Genomic DNA, 26,678 nt, shown 5'->3' with positions numbered 1-26,678 from the left:
AGCATTAGAATTTTCATTTTTTTACTTTATGATTAAATGTTCATTATGTGCAACTTGCATTGTGTCAAGAAATTTTAAAGTAACTTTTTGACTTCAGGATTGTATGTGTTTGAATTTGTAGGACACAATTAACAAATTGCCACAAAGTTGTGTCCCCCCTCCCCTCCTCCTGTTGTGTCTTCTGTGGAAACACATTTATGTTTAAGACATGATACACCAAACTTTGTGCTATAAATATGTAAGGGAAGTTCTATCAGAATGTAAGTACATTAAGGGTAAAGGAGACCACTCACCAAGTAGTGGAAGTGTTGAGATGTCGACAGGCACACACAAAAGGGAAAGAAAACTTGCTAGTTTCCAGAATAAATCCTCTTTGAGCCTCAGTACATCCCCTGCCCCACATATGGACACACAATGCCAGGATTGCACTTTGACTGGTGATGTGGGGTTTGTGTCTGGTTGGGGGGGGGGGGGGAGTGGTTAAGGGAGAGAGGTGGGAGGCAGAAACATGGATTGGTGGTAGGTAGTGAGCAGCTTGGAAGGTGACAGCAGATTGGTTGTCTAGGAATGTGTAATGGAGGGGTGGCAGGTTCACAGGTTAGCCATGTGATACACAAGCACCATAGGCAGTGGGGTGTGTCACCCAAAGATGGTGATCTGAAAATGTGGATTGGGAGGGGGTGATAGGACAGAGAAAAGGGAAACTCTTGGACATATAGTGTGTGGACAGTTAGTTAACAGAGACTGAGGCCAGAAGGGTTATGGGAATGAAGGGTGTGTTGCAAGGATAACTCCCATCTGAATAGCTCAGAAAAGCTTGTGGTGGAGGGAAGGAACCAGATGGCCCAGGTTCTGATGCAGACATTGAACTTCAGCATGTTGTGCTCAGCTGCATGTTGTGCCAATGGTTCGTCAACTTTATTCTTGGCCACAGTTTTCCAGTGGCCATTCATTCTGGTTGGCAGCTGGTTGGTTGTCACATTAGTGTAAAGAGCTATGCAGTGACTGCAGCAGACATGGCTATTTTCAAAGGTGGCCCTGCTTCTGATGGGATAAGATTAATGTTTGGGATGCAGTTGGGAGGAGTGTGGCTCAGAACCATACCCGACCTCCTTGACTGAAATATTTTGTGGATTTCGTGCATCACTTGTGGCGATGACACAATGTTACTTTAAACAAAGTCACAAGCAATTTCCTCCTCCATACTTGTCCATCCTGAATTAATACTTAGTGTGTAACTACACAGTATTCTTACTCCTAATTTTTGTGAACTGTAACTGCTTAAATTGCTTTATTTTTGTTTTCAGTTATGGTTTTTAGCTGAAGTTTAAAATGCTAACATAAAGCATTTAGTTATACCTGTCTTAAATAGCATATGCACCAACTTGTAAGATTATTGGTAGAAAGAGCGTTGATTTTTATCTGTGTTCTTAGTAATTGTTGATATCAAAAATCTAGTTGGAGAAACATAATTATTCACATTACAGATTTCTCTAAGAGTAATTATTATGTATTTGTGCTATGAAAGAATTCTTGACATTACAGGTTTCAATATATACCACCTATTATTGCAACCTTACAAAGTTTGGAGATTTTGGATTTGAAAGGGAACACCTTGGCAGAAATTGATATGGAAGTCCTCTCTCAACTAAGAAGACTTGCAGTACTTGATTTATCAAACAATAACATATCATCTGTTCCACCACAACTTGGGAACTTGAGGCAGTTAAGGTGAGTTCCTTATTGTAACTTTGTTTAAATTGGTATTTGACAAAAAATCTAGAATGAGATATTTGCAGTAGTTATGGCAAATGATAGGAAAGATGGGGAACTCTGAATGCCCCATGTTAGATTGCAGTGCAGTCAGTAGCAGCAGCAGCAGCAGCAGCTGCTGCTGCTGCTGCTGCTGCTGCTGCTGCTTTATCCATCCGTAGATCATTTTTTACAAGGATATAGGACATGTCAAAGTATTTACAAGTTTAGACCAATTTGAAATAAGATAATTCATATACACATACATTTGCGGACTTCTAGTTGGACACAATCATTAGATTTACTCCTGGTATACAATACTTTTTTTGCAAATAACTTATTAAATAATGTAATGCCACACTGCTCACTCGTATCTCACCATCAGTCACTGCACACACTATACACACATCCTTTCATAACACTTCACTCACTACACACACACACACACACACACACACACACACACACACACACACACACTGGTGATCTCTGGGCCATTTTCTGTACCACAACTTGCAACTTCCCATTTGCTATCCTGAAAAACTGAGTCAGCATCCCTCTACAATGATTGAGATGCTGAGCTCAGAAAGAGGAAGAGATGTTAGTATTGTGCTATGCATAGCTTGCAATTAAGTACATCTAGAAAAGGAAAAAAGAAGGAAAAAATAATAATTTGAAGGTGTTATGTGGAATGTTGGATGTTTTACAATCATTATTATTATTATTATTTATTTGTATAACTTTTTTTTACCAAACCCCTAATCTGTTTTATCTAATTAATCCTTCAATGCATAAACTGTGTTGCATAACAGGTACTTTCTAGCTGCCTTTTTAAGTAAGTGTATTTTTGTAATTTCTTTAATCTCTCTTGGTAATTTATTGTACAGTTTTATTGCTTGATAGAAAATGCTGTTTTGAGTTTTATATTTATTTTTTCTTGGTAAGTGTAAGTTGAGTCTAGCTCTTGTTCCATGGTCATGACAGAGCTGTTTGTGCAGTAATTAACAATGTTATTTTTGATGTGTACAACTGAATGGTGAATGTATTCACATGGAGCAGTTAAAAAGCCCAGTGTTCTGAACAGATCTTTACAATGAGCTTGACTACTATTTTTGGTTATTATTCTTATTGCTCTTTTCTGGAGTTTGAAAATTGTGTTCATATTTTGTGCACTTGTTACCCAAAAAAGAATGCCATAGCTAAGAACTGGGTGTACACATGAATAGTATATAACTGAAAGACACTAGGGTTCTAAGGGTGTATCATGCTGATGACATTCTGTTTGCAAGTACACTTGTATGTTCACACCACTTCAAATGAGAATCAATATTCATTCCTAGAAATTTTGCCTTTGTTACACATTCTATAGAGGTGCCACCTACATTTAATTTTGTCATTTTTCCTCTTCAAACTGAAATTCATGGCATTAGTTTTCTTTATGTTCAATGTCACTTAATTGCTTATTGACCAATCATAAACTTCCTTGGGGTTTCATTTGCTTAGTGTGCAAGGAGTTCTGTTGTTTTCTCAGTGACTATAATATTGCTGTCATCAGCAAAGAGAATTTTTTCACCATGAGTAACACTACTGGGAAAGTCATTGATGTATATCAGGAATAGTATTGGTCCTAATATGCTACCTTGCGGAACCCCTATATTAATGTATTTTGGTTCTGATAAGTGTTTTAGTAAATGTTTGGATCTATTTGAAGTATGTGTTGTTTCTACTATTTGTACCCTATATGCTAGGTATGATTGATACCAGTAACACTCTTATTCCTAATGCTTGTAATTTATTTAATCGAATCTTGTAGTCGACTGTATCAAAGGCCTTAGAAAGATCCAAAAATATGCCTGTGACACTCATCTTTAGAGCATCATCAAGTACAAGTTTGGTGAATTCTGCTATGGCTGACTCCGTATTTTTGACACTTTGGAAACTAAATTGTGATTCGCTTAAAAGATTGTATTTATCCAGGCAATTCATTAATCTGTCTTTCATAATTGCTTCTATTATTTCTGAGAATGGCGACAGCAGGGAGATGGGCCGGTAATTTTCTATGCCTTCTGCAGTACCTTTCTTGAGCAAAGGTACAACTCTTGCCTGTTTTAACTACTCTGGAAATGTCCCCGATGTGAAGGATTAATTTATTATATTTGTTAAAGGGCCTTGTATAATCTGTAAGCATTGTTTCAGTACACAAATAAATGGCTCTGAGCACTATGGGACTCAACATCTTAGGTCATAAGTCCCCTAGAACTTAGAATTACTTAAACCTAACTAACCTACGGACATCTCACACACACCCATGCCCGAGGCAGGATTCGAACCTGCGACCGTAGCAGTCCCACGGTTCTGGACTGCAGCGCCAGAACCGCTAGACCACCGCGGCCAGCTTCAGTACACACATTGATACTTCATCTAAGCCTACTGACACTTTATTTTTTAGTTTTTGAACAGTTTTATTGACTTCATTGTCAGTGGTTGGAAGTAACATCATTGTATTTAATGCAACATTATTTACAGGTGTTAGATTTGTTTGTGGATTTTTTTTTTTTTAATTCTCTGCAATACTTGAAAAAATGCTCATTTACATAGTTCGCTAAGTTTTATGGATCATTTATTACCTTATCCCACTCCCTTAGCAGCGTGTTATTCTGCATTTGTTTGTGTCTCCCTGTTTCCTTTTTTATAACATTCCTGATTGCTTTGCTTTTATTCTCTGCATGATATATTATTTTCTCATTAAATGACTTTTGTGCAGCAATCAGCACCTTCCTTTAGATCTTTTGCACCTATGATAGATATTTAAGAATTTGGATCATTGTGGCTCTTTTTCATGGAACTGAGGTATTTAAGTGTTTGGGAGGACTTCTTAATACCTGCTGTCGTCCATCTGTTTTTGTGAGATGTTGATACAGACATGCATACTTTTGAAAATGCATTTTCAAAGTTCAATTTAAATAATGTGGAGAATTTAGAGAGTTCCATAGTCATATTGGTTTCTTTATACACTTCATCCCAGCTTTTGTTTGCTATTTCTTTTGAAAAATCTCTGATAGATGTTGTTTATAGGCTTGGAGTTTAGGGAATGATTCAATACCTGATTTTACTGTTGTTATTTGACATAGATGGTCTGATAGTACTAGATCTTCTACAGCTACATCACATTTTTCCCTGTTCATATTTGTGGCCACATGGTCAATTGCTGATGCAGTCATTGTTGTAACCCTTGTTGCACTATTGACCAATAGGGATGTGTCAAAACTTTGAAGGATGTTTATGAAGGTGCTGCTGGATTCATTTATGATACTAGTGTTGATGTTAATGTCTCCACACATAATTATGTTGACCTTTATACTTGAGATTTTATCTAGAACTTTTGTTAATTCATTGAAAAATGAGAGATCTATACACACACAAAATCATTAATTTCTTGGTGATATCAAGCCCTGTTAATTGAATAGCTGATATTTCAAAGTGTTTGTCTTTGCTTGCTGTACTGAGGTCATGTCTTGATTTGAACTGTTCCTTTTCTGATGTAAATGCGTGATCCTCCACCCCTTGAAGCAGTTCTGCAGTGAGAGTTTGCCCTTTCATACAGTGATAATACTACATGTTGGATTTCTGTGTCTCTGCACCAGTGCTCACTAACACAAACTACTGTGCAGTTCAAAGATGGGAGCTCAACTTCTAATAGTTGTATTTTATTTTTTATTGATTGCTTGTTTTGATGGAGGATTGTTAATCCTGTGAAATGCCCCAGGTTAATCTTTCGAATGGTTTGTTTTTCTTTGCGACATCTGGTATGTGTGGTATTTGAAGTTTTAAAATCTGTCTTGTGAGTGATTGTTTCAGTATTTTTTAAACTGCTGGAGATACTCTTTAGGCAGGGGAACCCGCTGTCTGGATTTACTCTAAAAAGACCTACTTTTCCTACCAATGACAACAGGTATTTGACCATGTGTGGCCCGAGATCCATCCCCCTATACTTTCATGAATCAGCTGTACCATTGTTCCCTTCTCAGTCCTGTTATGTGTTGGCAATGCTAGTGAAACCCCATCTGTTGATAGTCTTGACAGGCACCAGAGAAACATGAACAAAGTTGGCTGTCCTCAGAGCCATCCCTAACCCCACATTGATTCACCTCACAGCTCCATCAAGGTGTGGTCGGTCATGATGCCGGAACAGCCCAACAAAGTGCACATAGGTGCCATGAGTCAGGGAAGCTATCTTGTCCAGGGCACCAGCTATGTCATATGCCCCATCCCTGTCCAAACTGTTTCCTGCCCCACCCACTATCTCTGCATGGTCCTCTTTTGTACAGTCCTTGCAAAAAGACCCTAGGTCCTCAGATGTTAAGTCCCATAGTGCTCAGAGCTATTTGAACCATTTTGTCTCAAATTTAGGACTGAAATCGTGTAAAACATTGGTGTTATTTTGTGGTAGAGTATGAAATGAAAAAAGATACAGTATATAAACTTTTGGCTACAGTGTGATACTGTCACCACCACCCCTCCCGCTCCCCCTCCCCCTCCCCCTCCCCCTCCCCCTCCCCTGCTTCCCCAATATTGGTTGTGGTGACAGATTGATGTGTAGCTAGTCAGAGGTCTACTAGGTTAGTTCCAAAACATAATTGTTGCTGTGTTCCACAGGATGGAAATCATGAACTGTGCCTGGGGTAAACAAACAACTAACTAGCCCTGATAGTGAACAATATTACATGTAAAAGTTTCCTTTCTGTTGCACTGATATTTATGAATGACTTCTTTTCCAAAGAAGGTTGATGGGCTACTGTTGTTCTTTAGTGCTTTGTTAACTTTGCACAAAATGTTTCTAATGTGTTATGTAATTTGTATACTTTTGCTATCGTTTTTCTGTCCTACAGGACTGTGAAGTTGGAAGGAAATTGCTTTCGTCATCCCCGTCAGTGCGTATTATTGCAGGGCACTGAATCACTGCTATCTTACCTTCGAGATCGCATTCCACAAGAGTAATGCTCAAACACCTCTACAGTATTCCTTTTTATCAAACTATTTATTCATTCTATAAAGCACTATATGTTACAAATTACTGTCAGTATTATAAATGGATTTGCAGAAATGTGTGTCACATATAATGTTAAGGTTATTTCTGTTGTCCAAGTGAAATGTAAACAATTCAGTATTTGAAGAGCTAACTTGATTTAAAAAGTGAAGCACAAGATTATTTTTTGATATGAGTTAAAATGATACAGTCATGTAAAAGCAAGCTATGTTAATTATATTCTTTCACAGTGGATTACATGTCTTATGTTCTGCTACCTCCTCCTTTGGCCTCACCCCTCCTGTTGCAGTCTGAGACACTTTAAAATATTATCATTATTTTATTTTTATTTTATTTTCATGCCAAATTCCATATTACCAAATTGAGGAGCAAATCTCCAAGGTCATGGAACGTGTTAGTACATGAAATTACAACATAAGAGTAATAACAAATAAAAATAAAATGTTTATGAACCCGAAAAAAGTCAGTCCATAAGTTTAAGTAAACGCTATCAACAATACAATAAGAATCAGCTTTAGGTTTTTCAAGGAACTCCTCGACAGAATAGGAGGAGTGACCCATGAGCAAACTCTTCAGTTTTGATTTTGATCTTAAAGCACGTGGATTACTGCTAAGATGAACAACCCCCCCCCCCCCCCCCCCCAAAAAAAAAAAAAAAAAAAGTAAAAGATCTGCAGGAATCGGACACTTCCCTTGACCTATACAGGTCAACGGCGACTGACTATACTGAAACACCAATGCCTACAACAAAAACTACAGAAATTGGAATCAGACATTTCCCTTAACCACAGGTGATGGTACCCAGACACCTATAGCTACGTACAAACACCTATATAAAAATATGAAAATAGAAATGGGTCATTTCCCTTGACGTATATAGGCCAATTATAACTACTGATATGAAAAAACCAACACCTACTACTACGAAAAACAAAACCAAAACCACAACACCTCAAAACTTAAAAACTCAAACATCCCTACATAAATTAAAACACATGCTATTTACAATAAATACACAAAACATTACAACTCGATAAAAATGGACCCAAAAATAATTACTTACCACCAACAAATTTCAGCTGGCTAAACACACACACACACACACACACACACACACACACACACACACACACACAGGCGCGCGCGCGACGCCACCAACTCCATGCTGTAATGATGTAATGACATCACACACCCCAACACCCTTACGTCATGGGTCAACGCAGACAGGTGGGATTGGACGCTTCCATTGACCCAATGTGTTCTTGTGGCCATTGACCCTTGTGTTCTTGTGGCTTCCTGTGGGTATGGTGAGAGCAGGTGCAGGAATGTGTGTGGTTGTTGCCATGGAGTACTTCAGCAGGCCTGCAACCATTGACTGGTGTTATCATGTAAATGCTACAAAATAAAGTTAGTGTTTCCTCCACTGACATCTCTCCCAGGGCCTTTTACTTTTGCTTTTTGAATGTGTGCACCATTCTGTCTGTCTCACTGCTAGATGCCAGATGATGCTGCAGTGATGTGTAATATGTCATTTCAGGGGCAAAATTCTGATACATAAATTGGGGGATTTTGTCTGGCTACTATGGCGTGGAGCAATCCTTCTGTTTTTAATATTCTAGTGAGCACCCAGAGGGTGGATTTTGGGGTGATGGGCCCCTCATTAAGCACAGAAATGTAGTTTGGCTATTCATCCACTGCTATGAGCCTTATTGAATTTAAGAAAAGTTCCACAAAGTCCAAGTCTGTCTTATCCCATGGCTATCATGATGCTGCTCAAGGTGTGAAGTTTTGGGCAGGGCTGATTGATGTTCAGTGCACTTGGTATGTGCAAGGACCAGATGTTGCATGTGTTTATCAGTCTGCAGCCTGCGAGTCATTCTCCACTGGCCTCAAGATGTGTAAGATGGAGGACCTGCACAATTGGGGACTGATCACTTTGAAGTCATTGGAATCTGTGGCCAGCAGTATAACCTGATCAACAACCACAAGCAAATTTTTCAAGTGAAGGGTGGGGGTCCACAGTGAGAAAGTTGTAGGGCCTGTCTAATTTGGGAGGCCAAACTTGATGAAACTTGTGTAGAAGGTGATAAAGCCTCTCTTGTAGCATAGACTATCATGGAGGCTGTAATGCTAAAGTTTTGCACAGTGTCCTGGGCTGACAATTCCATCTGGAAGCAGATTATTATCAAACACTGACTTTGGACTCTTAGGTAAGTGGATCAGTGCTTCAGCAATAGCTTGCTTAGTTGTGGACTTCTAATTAATTTTGTAGTTGTAGCTGCCCAGGGAGTAGCTGTGTTGTCCACTCTGATAGCATATTGTGTGGTCCAAATATTGCCAGTAAAGGTATATGATCAATGATTAGGTGGAAGCAAGCTCCATAGAGATAGGTGTGGAATTTAATGATGCAATACATTATAGCTAATGCCTCTCATTCTATCTGGGAGTAATTTCTCTGGGCAGGTGTAACTTTTTTTCAAAGTATACGTGATCAGCTGTTCAGCTTATTCAGTACTGTTTTGAGACAGCACTATCCCTATGCCGTAGAGTAGGGTGTTCCAGGTCGTGTGCTCACAGGTGGGCAGTATGGTGCCCACAGGCACAGGTGGGTGGAGTTGGCCATGTGGTTAACACATGTGGAGAATGTGTAATAGGGCCACCTGGCAGGTAGCAGCAGGTGTGCCTGCCCACGAGAAAGCTGAGGGGTTCCTGGCAGTGCCCACATCCTATGGTGCAGTGTTGGAACAGCCAACCATAGGACGATGTGTCAGATGCTGAGAATGGTCAGCTGGTTTCAAATGATGCTAGGCATGGGGTGGATCAGAGATGTTCCTTTAGGTTTTTGTAGACCCTGTCACAGGTTATTGTCCACTTGAACTGTGTTGCCTTCTTCAATAACTGAATGAAGGGCTGGGCTGTGGTAGCTACATGTGGAATGAATTTCACATAATAATTTATTTTGACCACAAAAGATTGCAGCTCTTGTATATTATTTGGTTCTCATACATTTGCTCCATAGGATGGACGATGTTTTTATTTTGTATATGGCCTGAATATGCCACTTCTGCTTGGAAGAATTTGCTTTTACTCTAGTTATAGATTAGTCAGGCTACTTGCAGTTTCTTTAAAAAATGTGTAAATTTGATAGGTGCTCCTGTTGATTAGCTTCTGTGACAATGATGATATCCAAACATTTTAAGCACAATTGTATGTCCCTCATCAGTTTGTCTAAATATTGTTGGAACAGTGCTGGTGCATTAGGAATGACGAAATGTAGGTAGTGAAACATGCCGATACCAAATGGTACATTAACCACAGCTGCATTTTCAGTCTCTTCACCCAAGAGGATGCATTTGTGACATTCTTTGAGAAGCACTGCTTATGGAGAGTGTAGCTAAGAGTTTCTTGGGGCATGGAGCTGAGTAAACATAAATATCTGCTTGCAAATTGACTTACTTTGAAGTTACCACAAAAGCATAGTTTCCCATTTTGTTCTTTGATGATCACTAGTGGCGTTGCCCATTGACTGGAAGGGATTTGTTAGAGAACACCCTTCTGCTCTAATTGTTTCAGTTCAACCTTAACTACTACTTTTAATGTGAACGGAATGGGTCAAGGCTAAAAGAAACTGGGGCAGTTGATGGCTTTAAAGTGATGTGGGCAGCATGGTTAGTTGCGCGGAATACCTGGTGGTGATGATATTTGAATCATTGGTTTGTTTTGAAACAGTCTTTATATTATGGGAGTGATTGGTGGTGATGTCTAACTGTTTTGCCATTTGATGATAAAGACTCTTAGAAATGGTAGGTGATTTATAGGAATTCTTCCAATGTGGAGTCTGTGACCCTTAACACCTCACTGTGAACATGTTTATCTTGTGAGATTTGAATTACTGGGTTACGAGTGAGTGAGTGAGTCAGGATATGACTTTTTACAAGCTGGACTGTCATAAACAAACTGACATTTTTGTTTGTGGCTGTGAAGAGCATCTTCCATTGTGCACATGTCTGGACTGGCCATTTTTGGTGTTGATTAAACTAGAGCCTGGGTGACACTACGTGGCTTTGTTCACTGTGGTAAGTTGCCTATAAGCTAAATAATTCTTCAAAAGTCTGGGTGAATAGATCCATTACAGAGGATAACCTTTACAATAACTGTAACAATTTGGGCTTAGCCCATGAGAGAAATGCTCAGTGTCTAGTACCTTAAATTCTGGTAAGTGCTACCTTAGCTGGCAAAGATTTATGACCGTGTAATCCTTTGCATTGTCGGAAGCTGGAAACAGTGCAGGTGGTGGTGATAGGGCTGTCTTCCAGTGTGAAGTGGCTGCATGAGCTGCTGTAGGTCAATATGCTAGCAGTGCAGCTTGTCTTGACACACTAACTGTTTTTGTGCCACAGTCCTTTGAAGCTGTCATTGCTCTAACAGCTTAGCCGAAGCTGAGTTCATCTTGAAGTCCTCGTTTGCTCATGCCAATTTTCTATTTTGAGTAATATTTATTGCAAGCTCACCACAGGACACAGCACAATCAAGTACAGAATATGGCAGTAATCTGGAGCAGAATTCAGGGGAAGCACTCATTTGTAAGTTAAGACAATTTGCCTTATAACAGAATCTGTAAGGCAATCCATGCAAAGTCTGATGCACAGTAATCAATTTTTATTCTGAAGGTTAATATGTAAGCAGAGTCTAGGTCACAGTGATTTTAATGACAGTGCGCAAAGCTTGACGAAGATGGACCACGATAAGAATCAAACACAGAGTGCTAGTAGCTGATTCTAGCAGGTCTTATATACAGCCCTGGATGAGTTAAACCACCCAGATCACATGGTGCCACTGGTAGGTCTGGAGATCTTACCAATATCAATCAACATCATCTGTTTTCCCTTACTTTTTTGTTAATGATATTCCAATGAGCAACCAGACTATAAATATTCCATGTCCATCTGCATAGTTAAACGTTTCAAGAATATGTAGAACAGAATCATGATTGTTTAGGAGCTACAGATCTTTTAGGTCAGTAACTAGCTGACCTTTCTACTGGCAATAGATTTTTAAGTAAGGGAAATAAAAATAAAAAGTTTCTGTGTCAGCTCTTTCATATCTGTAATCCCCCAAAAAAGAAAAAAAAAAAAAAGCCCCACACACACACACACACACACACACACACACACACACACACACACAAAATTAAATCTGACATATTTAATCAAAATGAAATGTAATTGACAGAAAATGTATTTGTAAACAAAATGTTTGGACTAACCAATTCTCTTGATGAGAATATGAAAAACTTGAAGCATCACACACTTGTATCATACTTTGCTGATGGGCCATACAGCACTTCTTCAGAAATGAAAACAATCACATATCCGTGTTTCAATATGTCCTAAAAAGGTCAACTTAAATGAAAAATGAGTATGCTCTTGTATATAGACTTGCCACCACTTAGTTAACATAAGTATGTCATAGCAAATGTTCAAACTGACCACAGTTTTCTCGCAGGCATAGCGCCATAAATATTCAGCGGCAACCCCTATTTCTGGTACTCACATTCCTTCATTTGACACTGTCTTTCTGTCTTATACTTTTGGTCAAATTGTTTTTCCGCACCATAGAAATATAGAGTAAGTAACTACGTAAATAACAAAATTCTCCCATTGTCCATATCTACCTAGTTTGAAATTAGTCATTCATATATAAAAAAACAATGCAGTGAACACACATCAGCTAGTAAACAAGGGTGGTTTAACATGGTGCTCTGCCAGTTATGTAAAATTTAGCTGTGGATGGGCTAGAAAGTGGGAACAGTTGCAGGGGTAGGGCTCTTGTAATAGGGATAATGGTTCAGGAATGTAATATGATTTGACAGGGATATTATGAAGTTAGAAGGTGACAATGGGTGGTGTGGAAAGGGAATGATGCTGGGTAACAAACAGAATACTTCTGAGTTTGTTGAAAGTGGCAGCTGCATTTGTTGGAGGATGAGGGGAGAAGACTTCCTGGGAGGTTTGTATATGTACAAGATCTGTGAGATAGTTGTAGGAGACAAAAGCTTCAGAATATAGAAGCCAGAAATTTGATGTTGGAGAAGATGAATTTATGGCATTTCAGGGAGCTGTTGGTGTCTCTTCTTTCGGATGGGAGGTTATGCATGATGGGTTGGAGGAACTGGTCTATCAGGGCCGAGATGCGTTTGGTAGGTGCTTTGAGGCCTTTTGCAGTGAGACAGACAAGATGGTTATTTTTGTGTATTTTGGGAGTTTCCTCTTGATTAGGCCTGTTTGACTTAACACCTTTACAATCACAACATGAGTTTACGCTCTCATAACAGCTAAACTTATAAATATTGTTGTGAGTACAAGACTTACTGGATCCCGACTAAATTCATACACCGTATTGGTATTTCTATTAACCATAGGAGGACAGGCAGCTTATTTATCAACAGACGACTGAGAAACAAATCAGCATGTCACATCAATAGACGCTGCAGCTAGAAGAAGGCTCACCAGACATGGCACAGAGAGTGGGCGAGGGGCTTGTTCTGTAGGCTCTAGTAACCAACATATTGAGATGGCACAGACATATTTAGAAGGAGAAATACCGAGATACCCACTTGGTTGATTTAGGGTTTCTGTGGTTTCCCTTAACTACTATATTTGAATGCAAGAATAAGTTCTTAAACAATGCTAGAAACGATTTTCTTTGCTGGGCTTGTGGAGTCTGAACTCGTGCTCTGTCTCTATCAATTTCTTTGGGGTATTAAACTCTTTAACTTTCCTCCCCAGTAGCTGATCTGATGCCCTCATAATTGACTGAAGAAATAACCTTCAGACATAAGGGTATATCACAGATAGTGAACATGCTGCTGCTGTAATCAAAATGTGACTGAAGAACAGTTTTCATATTTTGAGTACCTGCGCTGCACCTAGTTTACAGTTTAAGATGTTTTTATTTTTCCACCGAGAATTTAAATGATGACCCAAAGCTCCCAAATTTTCCATTCCTCAAAATTTGTAAGAGATTCTTTGTTGTCTAGAGGATAGTTAACTGAATAATTAACACACTTCAATGGAAATGTACTTACCAGATCTGTTTCAAGTGCTGAAGATCCACATCCCGTGCAGGTAGGTTACCTGTAACATGTAACGGTGCTGTCATCAGCATCCTGTTAGTTGTAAAACTGGTGCCCAAACTTAAAGGCAGTGGAAGCACATCATGGGCATTGATTTGAATGCCCACACTTCACTGGTTCCAGTAATAAAGGAGGGTAGAATGTTGAAACAAATGCTGCTGATTCATCTAGTGTATGATTTATTTTCTTTATATTTTTGTTTTACCTTTGTGATTCTTCCTGTAACGGTTTCACATCCATATATCTAATGTCTTTAATGTTAACACATCTTACAGAAGTTCAATATATTGCTGGATAGCTGGATAGATCTATCCAATTTAGTAGCTTCTGGGGAACATGCTAATTTGTGTAATTTGTTATTCTTGTTGTGAAAATAATAAAGCTTTAAAAAGTTCTCATTATTTCTCCTAATAATAATAAACTGATTTTTTCACAATGGTGCCCTGTAAATACCTTTGAGCTGAAAGTGTACAAATAGTGTGTACAATGATTGGTGTTCAGAAGTGAGTGAGCAGTGTAACTCTAGCTGTTCACATCATGAACTAACTTCTTTGCACGAATCTATAAACAAAACAGTATTGTATGCTAGAGACAAACTGAACAAGGTTGAACTATATTTAACAGATTGGCCTTTTATTGTGGAGGATGGAGGCTCTAATCCCCATTTTGCCATCCTGATATCGGTTCCCTTGTTTTCCTTAAATTATGTCAGTGAAATGCTGGGATGATTATTTGCCCCATACTCCTCAAACTAGACCTGCATGTATGTAAATGCCTGTAGATATGAATTACGTGTGTCCCTAAACTTAAATACCATGACATGTCAAATATGCTTGTAAAAGGGATCCATGGGTGGATAAAACTACTACTTACATTTTTATGAGGGCTGATCATAGAAACTATATTCTTGAGCTCTCTTTGTTAGATGCATACTCATATTCATTTGCCATGAACTGTAAACAATGTGTTAATAGCTGAAACGGGTAGAACTCCAACAGTAGCAATTATTTTTCTCAGATAAAACATCACTGTAACAGTGTGTGATAGTTGAATGGTTAACTTTAAATCACTGTATATTAGTATGATCCAGCTGAGATCTGCCTATATTTGTTTCAAATTATCATCATAAACTTCATTATCCTGCTCATCTAACCATCATCCATTTGTCATTGACTGCTGGACATAGGATTTTTGCCTTCAGTTACCTACAAAAACTTAGCAACTGATTGCACTGTTAATATGTAGTAATGCAAGTTTCACCAGTGAATAGGACATTCTTTAAGTCATACATGGTGGAGTTCTGAAGTTGCTGAATCTGCAATAAACGGGTCCTTCTCTGCATTACTATGTGTGGGACAGGAGAATCTGAAGTCAATAATTTATTTGGAATTTATTTTATAATCAAGAAGAGCCTTTTGAATAATATCAAGTAGTTTAGATCAGTAAACTGTAGGATTTCCTTTTTGACTTGGTACCTGAATAAACTAGAATTGGCTTATTAAGTGCTATGCTACTACTGAGGAAAGCAATAATTCTGTTGAATACAGCTTGCATGATGAAGTAGAGACAACATGTGATGGCCTTTCAACTGATCACAACAAACTAATAATAGGAGATGAGAATGTGGAAACAGAGAAGGAACACAGTTTTCTTGCTACAGCCAGAAAACAAAGAATATATTACAAAACCGACCTTGGTATAAGGTATAAGGGTAGTCCTTATAAGGGTATTACATAAATATGTCGAGTGATTTGAATCTTGTAGATTAAGGTCCATAGTTGCCCTCAGAAACAGGAAGCACTATTCAATGTGTTTACGGCAATCAGTTTTTAGATGTTCTTGTTTTAGTAGTTTTTGGAAGAAGTTAGGTTCTTCGTCAATTTTGAGATCACTAATAGCCTTTTGTTAATGTTTGTGTCTATCTTTATAATGTGCTGAATCCCTGGCATTACACTTTTTTCAGTTTTTTGAAAAATATTACATTGGGACTAACTGTCACCTGGGGTAACTCATTTCTTAGCACACTCCCTAACACTAGCTTGTACTTGTGCTGACAACAAGGGAAAATGGCAGATCTCTTCCTGCTAGGTGTTCCAGCAAAGTAACAGTTCCACTGAAATGACCTGTGTTGGATGTGGTGGTGTCACAATAAATAATTCGAACTTCCTTATCTAGTCCCCAAACTTTGATGGCATTCCAAACTGCCCATCATTGTTCTTTGCTACTAGAATTCGGTAATGCACATACACCAATTAATTGCTCCTAATTTCCATAAGTAGTAATGGGTAGTCTTTCAGTTCTTGAATCCCCGACATTCACTCTGGTACCAACTTACCATCCCAATGAAGTCAACGAAAGTTATTTTCTTCTGTTGAAAGAAATATTTAAAGTTTACTGCCCATTTCTTTCTGAATTTCTCTTGATATCTTTGAGTTGAACTATTATTAAGTGCTATTTCATTAATACTATGTCCAAAGAGTCCCATGGCCTCAACTGTAGCCTCAGGACTGAACATGGCATCCATCAGACTTAACTGACACCTGTAAACATGGCAGCTAGTTTTAATGTCACAAAGCACCTTCTTCCACATTTGTTTTCCTTTTTTGAAGCAACCTTTTTTTTTCATCTAAAGTTGCATCACTATCAGAAATTGAAGCTGAACTCATGGAGGGTTCTGTAAAAATGTTACCACCATCAGAATCATTAACTCCAACAGTTTCTTCAGACTAATAAGTATTAGTTTACAAAACCTGTGAGCTTTTATCACCCTTAATCTTCTTTCATTCTGATCCTTGCCATTTCTACTTTTGCTGCCAACTTCCATTCAACACTTCCAAGATAACCTCTACATCTGGGCTCTCTTTCATGCAATGTAAAGAATTTATACTTTTCTATTTTTATTGTGTTCAAAGAATTAACATGGGCAACAACAAAGAGATTGTTTACATTGTAAAAAACTTTCACTCTTTTGAGTGAGTGTCTTCCTATGAAGCTTTTTTTTTCAGATTGCACAACTCTGAATGTAGGTCTGTAAGCCTCTTTGTACAATGTGCTGGAGCTAATCTAGAAATCCTAGCCTTCTTCCAAAATACACTCCTGGAAATTGAAATAAGAACACCGTGAATTCATTGTCCCAGGAAGGGGAAACTTTATTGACACATTCCTGGGGTCAGATACATCACATGATCACACTGACAGAACCACAGGCACATAGACACAGGCAACAGAGCATGCATGATGTCGGCACTAGTACAGTGTATATCCACCTTTCGCAGCAATGCAGGCTGCTATTCTCCCATGGAGACGATCGTAGAGATGCTGGATGTAGTCCTGTGGAACGGCTTGCCATGCCATTTCCACCTGGCGCCTCAGTTGGACCAGCGTTCGCGCTGGACGTGCAGACCGCGTGAGACGACGCTTCATCCAGTCCCAAACATGCTCAATGGGGGACAGATCCGGAGATCTTGCTGGCCAGGGTAGTTGACTTACACCTTCTAGAGCACGTTGGGTGGCACGGGATACATGCGGACGTGCATTGTCCTGTTGGAACAGCAAGTTCCCTTGCCGGTCTAGGAATGGTAGAATGATGGGTTCGATGACGGTTTGGATGTACCGTGCACTATTCAGTGTCCCCTCGACGATCACCAGTGGTGTACGGCCAGTGTAGGAGATCGCTCCCCACACCATGATGCCGGGTGTTGGCCCTGTGTGCCTCGGTCGTATGCAGTCCTGATTGTGGCGCTCACCTGCACGGTGCCAAACACACATACGACCATCATTGGCACCAAGGCAGAAGCGACTCTCATCGCTGAAGACGACACGTCTCCATTCGTCCCTCCATTCACGCCTGTCGCAACACCACTGGAGTCGGGCTGCACGATGTTGGGGCGTGAGCGGAAGACGGCCTAACGGTGTGCGGGACCGTAGCCCAGCTTCATGGAGACGGTTGCGAATGGTCCTCGCCGATACCCCAGGAGCAACAGTGTCTCTAATTTGCTGGGAAGTGGCGGTGCGGTCCCCTACGGCACTGCGTAGTATCCTCCGGTCTTGGCGTGCATCCGTGCGTCGCTGCGGTCCGGTCCCAGGTCGACAGGCACGTGCACCTTCCGTCGACCACTGGCGACAACATCGATGTACTGTGGAGACCTCACGCCCCACGTGTTGAGCAATTCGGCGGTACATCCACCCGGCCTCCAGCATGCCCACTATACGCCCTCACTCAAAGTCCGTCAACTGTACATACGGTTCACGTCCACGCTGTCGCGGCATGCTACCAGTGTTAAAGACTGCGATGGAGCTCCGTATGCCATGGCAAACTGGCTGACACTGACGGCGGCGGTGCACAAATGCTGCGCAGCTAGCGCCATTCGACGGCCAACACCGCGGTTCCTGGTGTGTCCGCTGTGCCGTGCGTGTGATCATTGCTTGTACAGCCCTCTCGCAGTGTCCGGAGCAAGTATGGTGGGTCTTGACACACCGGTGTCAATGTGTTCTTTTTTCCATTTCCAGGAGTGTATTATTCATTCACTTCTGACTGAGTTAACACTTTTGCTGATAGTTTCACTTTGTGTATGTTACTAAACAAGACCGACAAAACCTACCGATTAGGTGGTAATGTATGTTGATTGATCTGGTGGCTAACTCCACCGACTAAATAAAAATAGCTGTCACTACTAATGGCAGCCGGTTATCATGTGCTAATGTGCTACAGCATACTGTAAATATACTCCTTACATACTGAAATGTCAGCCTCTTTAAATTTGTGTTTTCTATGGATGAAGGGCAACAGGTTGATTCCGTATTTGTAGATTTCCAGGAAGCATTTGACACAGTGCCCCATTGCAGGTTGTTTACAATGGTATGAACCTATAGAATAAATTAAGAGTTATATGAGTGGCTCGAAGACTTCTTAAATAAAAGAATCCAGTACGTTGTCCTTGACGGTGAGTGTTCTTCAGAGACAAGGATATCGCCAGGAGTGTCCAGGGGAAGTGTGATAGGACCACAGTTGTTCTCTACATACATAAACGATTTGGCTGACAGGGTGGGCAGCAGTCTGTGTTTGTTTGCTGATGATGCCATGGTGTATGATAAGGTGTTGAAGTCGAGTGGCTGTAGAAAGATACAGGATGACTTGGACAAAATTTCCAGTTGATGTGATAAATGGCAGCTAGCCTTAAATATGAAAAATGTAAGTTAATGTAAATGAGTAGGAAGATAAAACGGCCGAGCAGTTCTAGGCGCTTGAGTCTGGAACTGCACTGCTGCTACGGTTGCAGGTTCGAATCCTGTCTCGGGCATGGATGTGTGTGATGTTCTTAGGTTAGTTAGGTTTAAGTAGTTCTAAGTCTAGGGGACTGATGACCTCAGATGTTAAGTCCCATAGTACTCAGAGCCATTTGATTTTTTTGAAGATAAAACCTGTAATGTTCGGTTATAGTATTAGTACTATCCTATCTGAAACAGTCAGGTCGTTCAAATATCTGAGCATAACATTGCACGGCGATATGAGATGAAACGAACGTGTGAGAACTGTGGTAGGGAAGGCAAATGGTTGACTTCAGTTTATTGGGAAAATTTTAGGAAAGAGTGGTTCACCTGTGAAGGAGACCTATCCCTGAGTACTGCTCGAGTGTTTGGGATCCATACCAGGTCGAACTGAAGGAAGACATCGAAGAAATTCAGAGGAGAATGCTATATTAGTTACCAGTAGATTATGGAGATGCTTCAGGAACGTAAATGGGAATCCCTGTAGGGAAGGCAATGATCTTCTCGAGAAACACTATTGAGAAAATTTAGAGAACCAGCATTCGAAGCTGACTGCCAAACGATTCTACTGCCGCCAATATACAGGGTGACTATTACTGAACACATGAAATAAAATCGTCATAACTTCTGAACGGTTTGCGTTATGACATGCAAACTGCACGGTTGGCTGCAAGACGTGATGGGAATTAGTATGTGCATGTGTGGTTTGGTTTAGCGATGAAGTCCACTTTCATTTGGGTGGGTTCGTCAGTAAGCAAAATTAGCGCAATTGGGGATTGAGAATCCGCATTTCGCGATCGAGAAGTCTCTTCACCCTCAATGGGTGACTGTATGGTGTTCAATGTCCAGTTACGGAATAATTGGTGCAATATTCCATGATGGCGCGCTGATTACCGAACAGTCGGTGAAGGTTTTGGATGATGATTTCATCCCTATTATCCAAAGTGACCCTGATTTCGACCAGATGTGGTTCATGCAAGACGAAACTCAACCCCATCGAAGCAGGCGAGTGTTTGATGTCCTGGGGGAGCACTTTGGGGACCGCATTTGGCTCTGGGGTACCGAGAGGTCACTGGCATGGGCCTCGATTGGCCGCCTTATTCTCTGGATCTGAACGCATGCGACTCCTTTTTGTGGGGCTGTATTAAAGACAAGGCGTACAGTAATAACACCAAAACCATTGCTGAGCTCAAACCTGCCTTGCAGAAAAAATGGTTCAAATGGCTCTGAGCACTATGGGACTTAACTTCTGAGGCCATCAGTGCCCTAGAACTTAGAACTACTTAAACCTAACTAACCTAAGGACATCACACACATCCAAGCCCGAGGCAGGATTCGAACCTGCGACCGTCGCGGTCGCGCGGTTCCAGACTGTAGCGCCTAGAACCGCTCCGCCACGCCGGCCGGCTGCCATGCAGAAAGTTATCGAATATCTGTAGTGACATTTACATGTTGAATAAAGTGTGTACACGCCGTGATCTGTAACTAACTTACGTCTTTTTTCATGTAGTTCAATAATTGTCATCCTGTATACTGCGCGTAAGGACCACGACGATAAGATACGAGAAATTATGGCTCATACGCAGGCATACAGATAGTCGTTTTTCCCTCGCTCTATTTGCGAGTGTAACTGCCGCCAAGCAGTGTGTCAGCAGTGCGCACGTAGCACCAAGTGGCTTATTTAGCGTTCATATAAGTGTAGTAGTCAAGCTGAAAATTTGTTTGAGTGATCTTAGCGCACTTGTTTCGTTAAATCCGTCAAATCATTGTTTGGTTTCGTATTTAGAAGGGGCAGATTTGCATTTTAATATCTGTGTCGTGTAAAATCGCGTAGTCGTCTGTCATTTGTTTATTTCTTTCAAATAGTCTTTGTACGTTACTGACAGTACAGTTAGCCGTCTGCCGCCGAGCAGTGTGTCAGCAGTGCGCAAGTAGCAACATTACTGCATTTACTAGGCAGTCTTGTATTTTAATAACCATTTAAATTTTGTGTCGAATTGTTTGTGCTCTCTGTAGATTATTTCAGACGTTCTTTGCACAACAGTGTTTAGCATGGATAGGGACTGCGATTGCTGCGTTCGGATGCGGGCTGAGTTTGCATCCTTTCGCTCTCGGCTTCAGGCAGTGTTGGCTTCGGTCACACAACTTGAGGCTGTTGCCAATGGGCATCACTGTGGGGATCCAGACGGGGGTTTGTCAGGGACGGCCAGCTAGTCCCACGCATCCCCCGATCGGACTACGGCTGTGGCTGCCTGGGATACTGCCCACATTGAGGCTGACCCCTCACCGGTGATAGACTGGGTGGTCGTCTCGAGGTGTGGCAGGGGCGAAAGATATTCTGGAGGGCTGAATGGAAGTCCTCTCCAGTTTTTCTGACGAACCAGTTTCAGGCTCTGTCTCCGGCTGATACTGATCTTCGGCCGGACATGGCTGCTGGTCCTGTTCCAGAGGTTGCCCCTCAGTCTGCCAGATCCGGGCGGTCGCAGAGGGTGGGCTTACTGGTAGTTGGGAGCTCCAATGTCAGGCGCGTGATGGGGCCCCTTAGGGATATGGCTGCAAGGGAGGGGAAGAAAACCAATGTGCACTCTGTGTGCATACCGGGGGGAGTCATTCCAGATGTGGAAAGGGTCCTTCCGGATGCCATGAAGGGTACAGAGTGCACCCATCTGCATGTGGTCGCTCATATCAGCACCAATGATGTGTGTCGCTATGGATCGGAGGAAATTCTCTCTGGCTTCCAGCGGCTATCTGATTTGGTGAAGACTGCCAGTCTCGCTAGCGGGATGAAAGCAGAGCTCACCATCTGCAGCATCGTCGACAGGACTGACTGCAGACCTTTGGTACAGAGCCGAGTGGAGGGTCTGAATCAGAGGCTGAGACAGTTCTGTGACTGTGTGGGCTGCAGATTCCTCGACTTGCGCCATAGGGTGGTGGGGTTTCGGGTTCCACTGGATAGGTCAGGAGTCCACCACACACAGCAGGTGGCTACACGGGCAGCAGGGGTTATGTGACGTGGACTGGGCTGTTTTATAGGTTAGATGGCCTCGGGCAAGTATAGAAAGGGCAACAGCCTCGAAGGGTGTGGGGCAAAGTCAGGATATGCGCGGACCAAGCAGCAATCGGTATTGTAATTGAAAATTGTCGAAGCTGCATTGGTAAAGTACCGGAACTTCAAGCGCTGATAGAAAGCACCGAAGCTGCAATCGTTATAGGTACGGAAAGCTGGCTGAAGCCAGAGATAAATTCTGCCGAAATTTTTACAAAGGCGCAGACGGTGTTTAGAAAGGATAGATTGCATGCAACCAGTGGTGGCGTTTTTGTCGCTGTTAGTAGTAGTTTATCCTGTAGTGAAATAGAAGTGGATAAAATGGTTCAAATGGCTCTGAGCACTATGGGACTCAACTGCAGTGGTCATAAGTCCCCTAGAACTTAGAACTACTTAAACCTAACTAACCTAAGGACAGCACACAACACCCAGCCATCACGAGGCAGAGAAAATCCCTGACCCCGCCGGGAATCGAACCCGGGAACCCGGGCGTGGGAAGCGAGAACGCTACCGCACAACCACGAGATGCGGGCTAGAAGTGGATAGTTCTGGTGAATTATTATGGGTGGAGGTTATACTCAACAACCGAGCTAGGTTAATAATTGGCTCCTTTTACCGACCTCCCGACTCAGCAGCATTAGTGGCAAAACAACTGAGAGAAAATCTGGAATACATTTCACATAAATTTCTTCAGCTAACATGCTGAAAAAATTTATGAGAGCCGGCCGGAGTGGCCGTGCGGTTCTAGGCGCTACAGTCTGGAGCCGAGCGACCGCTACGGTCGCAGGTTGGAATCCTGCCTCGGGCATGGATGTGTGTGATGTCCTTAGGTTAGTTAGGTTTAATTAGTTCTAAGTTCTAGGCGACTGATGACCTCAGTAGTTAAGTCGCATAGTGCTCAGAGCCATTTGAAATTTATGTGAAATGTATTCCAGATTTTCTCTCTGTTGTTTTGCCACTAATGCTGCTGAGTCGGGAGGTCGGTAAAAGAAGCCTTAGGTGGAGATTTCAATTTGCCAGATACAGACTGGGACACTCAGATGTTTAGGACGGGTGGTAGGGACAGAGCATTGAGTGACATTATACTGAGTGCACTATCCGAAAATTACCTCAAGCAATTAAACAGAGAACCGACTCATGGAGATAATATCTTGGACCTGCTGATAACAAAGAGACCCGAGCTTTTCGACTCTGTAAGCGCAGAACAGGGAATCAGTGATCATAAGACCGATGCAGCATCCCTGAATATTGTAGTAAATAGGAATATAAAAAAAGGGAGGAAGGTTTACTTGTTTAGCAAGAGTAATAGGAGGCAGATTTCAGACTACCTAACAGATCAAAACGAAAATTTCTTTTCCGACACTGACAATGTTGAGTGTTTATGGAAAAAGTTCAAGGCAATCGTAAAATGCGTTTTAGACAGGTACGTGGAGGGTAAAACTATGAGGGATGGGAAAAAACCCTCCGTGGTTCAACAACAAAGTTAGGAAACTACTGGGAAAGCAAAAAGAGCTTCACTGCAAATTTAAACGCAGCCAAAACCTCTCAGACAAACAGAAGCTAAACGATGTCAGTTAGTTTAAGGAGGGCTATGCGTGAAGCGTTCAGTGAATTCAAAAGTAAAATTCTATGTACCTACTTGACAGAAAATCCTAGGAAGTTCTGGTCTTACGTTAAATCAGTAAGTGAATCGAAACAGCATATCCACACACTGTGGGATGATAATGGCATTGAAACAGAGGATGACACGCGTAAAGCTGAAATACTAAACACCTTTCTCCGAAGTTGTTTCAGAGAGGACTACCACACTGCAGTTCCTTCTCCTCGCACGAAAGAAAAAAATGGCTGACATCGAAATAAGTGTCAAAGGAATAGAAAAGCAACTGAAATCACTCAACAGAGGAAAGTCCACTGGACCTGACGGGATACCAATTTGATTCTACACAGAGTACGCGAAAGAACTTGCCCACTTCTAACAGCCGTGTACTGCAAGTCTCTAGAGAAACGGAAGGTTCCAAATGATTGGAAAAGAGCACAGGTAGTTCCAGTTTTCAAGAAGGGTCGTCGAGCAGATGCGCAAAACTATAGGCCTATATCTCTGACATCGATCTGTTGTAGAATTTTAGAACGTGTTTTTTGCTCGCGTATCATGTCGTTTCTGGAAACCCAGAATCTACTCTGTAGGAATCAACATGGATTCCGGAAACAGCGATCGTGTGAAACCCAACTCGCTTTATTTGTTCATGAGACCCAGAAAATATTACATTCAAGCTCCCAGGTAGATGCCATTTTCCTTGACTTCCGGAAAGCGTTCGATACAGTTCCGCAGTGTCGCCTAATAAACAAAGTAAGAGCCTACGGAATATCAGACCAGCTGTGTGGCTGGATTGAAGAGTTTTTAGCAAACAGAACACAGCATGTTGTTCTCAATGGAGAGACGTCTACAGCCGTTAAAGTAACCTCTGGCGTGCCACAGGGGAGTGTTATGGGATCATTGCTTTTCACAGTATATATAAATGACCTAGTAGATAGTGTCGGTAGTTCCATGCGGGTTTTCGCGGATGATGTTGTAGTACAAAGGGGAGTTGCAGCATTAGAAAATTGTAGCGAAATGCAGGAAGATCTGCAGCGGATAGGCACGTGGTGCAGGTAGTGGCAACTGACCCTTAACATAGACAAATGTAATGTATTGCGAATACATAGAAAGAAGGATCCTTTATTGTATGATTATATGATAGCGGAACAAACACTGGTAGCAGTTACTTCTGTAAAATATCTGGGAGTATGCGTACGGAACGATTTGAGGTGGAATGATCATATAAAATTAATTGTTGGTAAGGCGGGTGCCAGGTTGAGATTCATTGGGAGAATCCTTAGAAAATGTAGTCCATCAACAAGGGAGGTGGCTTACAAAACACTCGTTCGACCTATAGTTGAGTATTGCTCATCAGTGTGGGATCCGTACCTGGTCGGTTTGACAGAGGAGATAGAGAGGATCCAAAGAAGAGCGGCGCGTTTCGTCACAGGGTTATTTGGTAACCGTGATAGCGTTACGGAGATGTTTAGCAAACTCAAGTGGCAGACTCTGCAAGAGAGGCGCTCTGCATCGCGGTGTAGCTTGTTGTCCAGGTTTCGAGAGGGTGTGTTTCTGGATGAGGTATCGAATATATTGCTTCCCCCTACTTATACCTCCCGAGGAGATCACGAATGTAAAATTAGAGAGATTCGAGAGCGCACGGAGGCTTTCCGGCAGTCGTCCTTCCCGCGAACCATACGCAATTGGAACAGGAAAGGGAGGTAATGACCGTGGCACGTAAAGTGCCCTCCGCCACACACCGTTGGGTCGCTTGCGGAGTAGAAATGTAGATGTAGATGAAATGACGGTTGCTTGCGGAGTATCGATGTAGATGTATTCGTTGTGGTTCACAAACGCTGTCTTGTTGGTTTGACAGCTTTACATTTACAACGGTAACAACACATCATTTGTGAACCAAAACGAACAGAAAAAAGCAGTTTTAAAGACTCTGACATTCCAGTATGTAAATCATAGACTTCTGTTACAGAACCATAAAACCCCTTGAGAATGACCCAGAAGGTTGAAAATAGTCATGAATGCAGAAGGGTGGAAAATGCAACCTTCTTTTAATATGAAAGTGTTTTCTGTAGAAGATTTGCTAAAGAGGCCCCTTTCTAGGAGATATTAGGAGCAGAATGTAAGATTTACCCGTTTCATGGTTAAAATTTGTTTTGCGAACCATATATTTAAAAAATAAAAGGACAAATATTGTGTTGCATTCTCATAAAAAATACACTTTCACTACCAAAAAAATTTTAAGCTGATTGGTTGTGAAAATATGGGAATACGTGTCCCACAGACCTAACTATATCCATGTATTCATGTTACTCTAGGATTTTGAGAGTGAAATTTTTAATCTGAGAATGATTTTATCATGATGAAATGTACGGAAGAAGTATAACAAATTAGAATCAAAATTCTAGTAACAAAGAAAGACATGAAATGTTGCACATGAGTTTCCACGTAACGTTAGAAGATCGTTTTGACATACCACACAGGCGTCTTCGACTTTTCGTGCAGTTTTCTTAGACATATACGACCCACTGCATACAAATGATATAAATACCAGCGGAGTTATTTGGATATGTATTAATGTTTTAAAACAATGCCTATGATGTGTACTAAAACACAATTAGTTACTTCAGAAATCTTTGAAACGGAGATGGTGATTTGACCATTTGATGTGATTTTTGTGAAACAGACGTCGGCCTATGTTAGGAATATTTCACCTGATTGGGGCATAGGAATTGGTAAAACGCCCTCTTAAGATTTTCGTGTGGAGTATACTAAAAATTTGAGCCACTGATTATGAAAAAGGATGAATGGTTGCCGGCACGGTAGCTCAGCGTGTTCG

General features: G+C 41.3%; 1 protein-coding gene across 1 annotated transcript in view; it reads left to right on the top strand.

Annotated features, from left to right (window-relative positions):
• The window catches only part of LOC126184965 (leucine-rich repeat-containing protein 40-like), a 200,392-nt gene extending 193,367 nt beyond the window's left edge, over positions 1-7,025 (top strand). Inside the window, exons 10-11 of the mRNA XM_049927661.1 lie at positions 1,546-1,731; positions 6,642-7,025. Coding sequence (XP_049783618.1) covers positions 1,546-1,731; positions 6,642-6,750 — 295 coding nt within the window. The 3' untranslated portion in view covers positions 6,751-7,025. The remainder of the gene's footprint in view (positions 1-1,545; positions 1,732-6,641) is intronic.
• Positions 7,026-26,678: the final 19,653 nt, after the last annotated feature.

This window comes from Schistocerca cancellata, chromosome 4 (genome assembly GCF_023864275.1).
Source record: "Schistocerca cancellata isolate TAMUIC-IGC-003103 chromosome 4, iqSchCanc2.1, whole genome shotgun sequence".
Taxonomy (NCBI): domain Eukaryota; kingdom Metazoa; phylum Arthropoda; class Insecta; order Orthoptera; family Acrididae; genus Schistocerca; species Schistocerca cancellata.
This window is presented reverse-complemented; position numbering and strand designations above follow the sequence as displayed.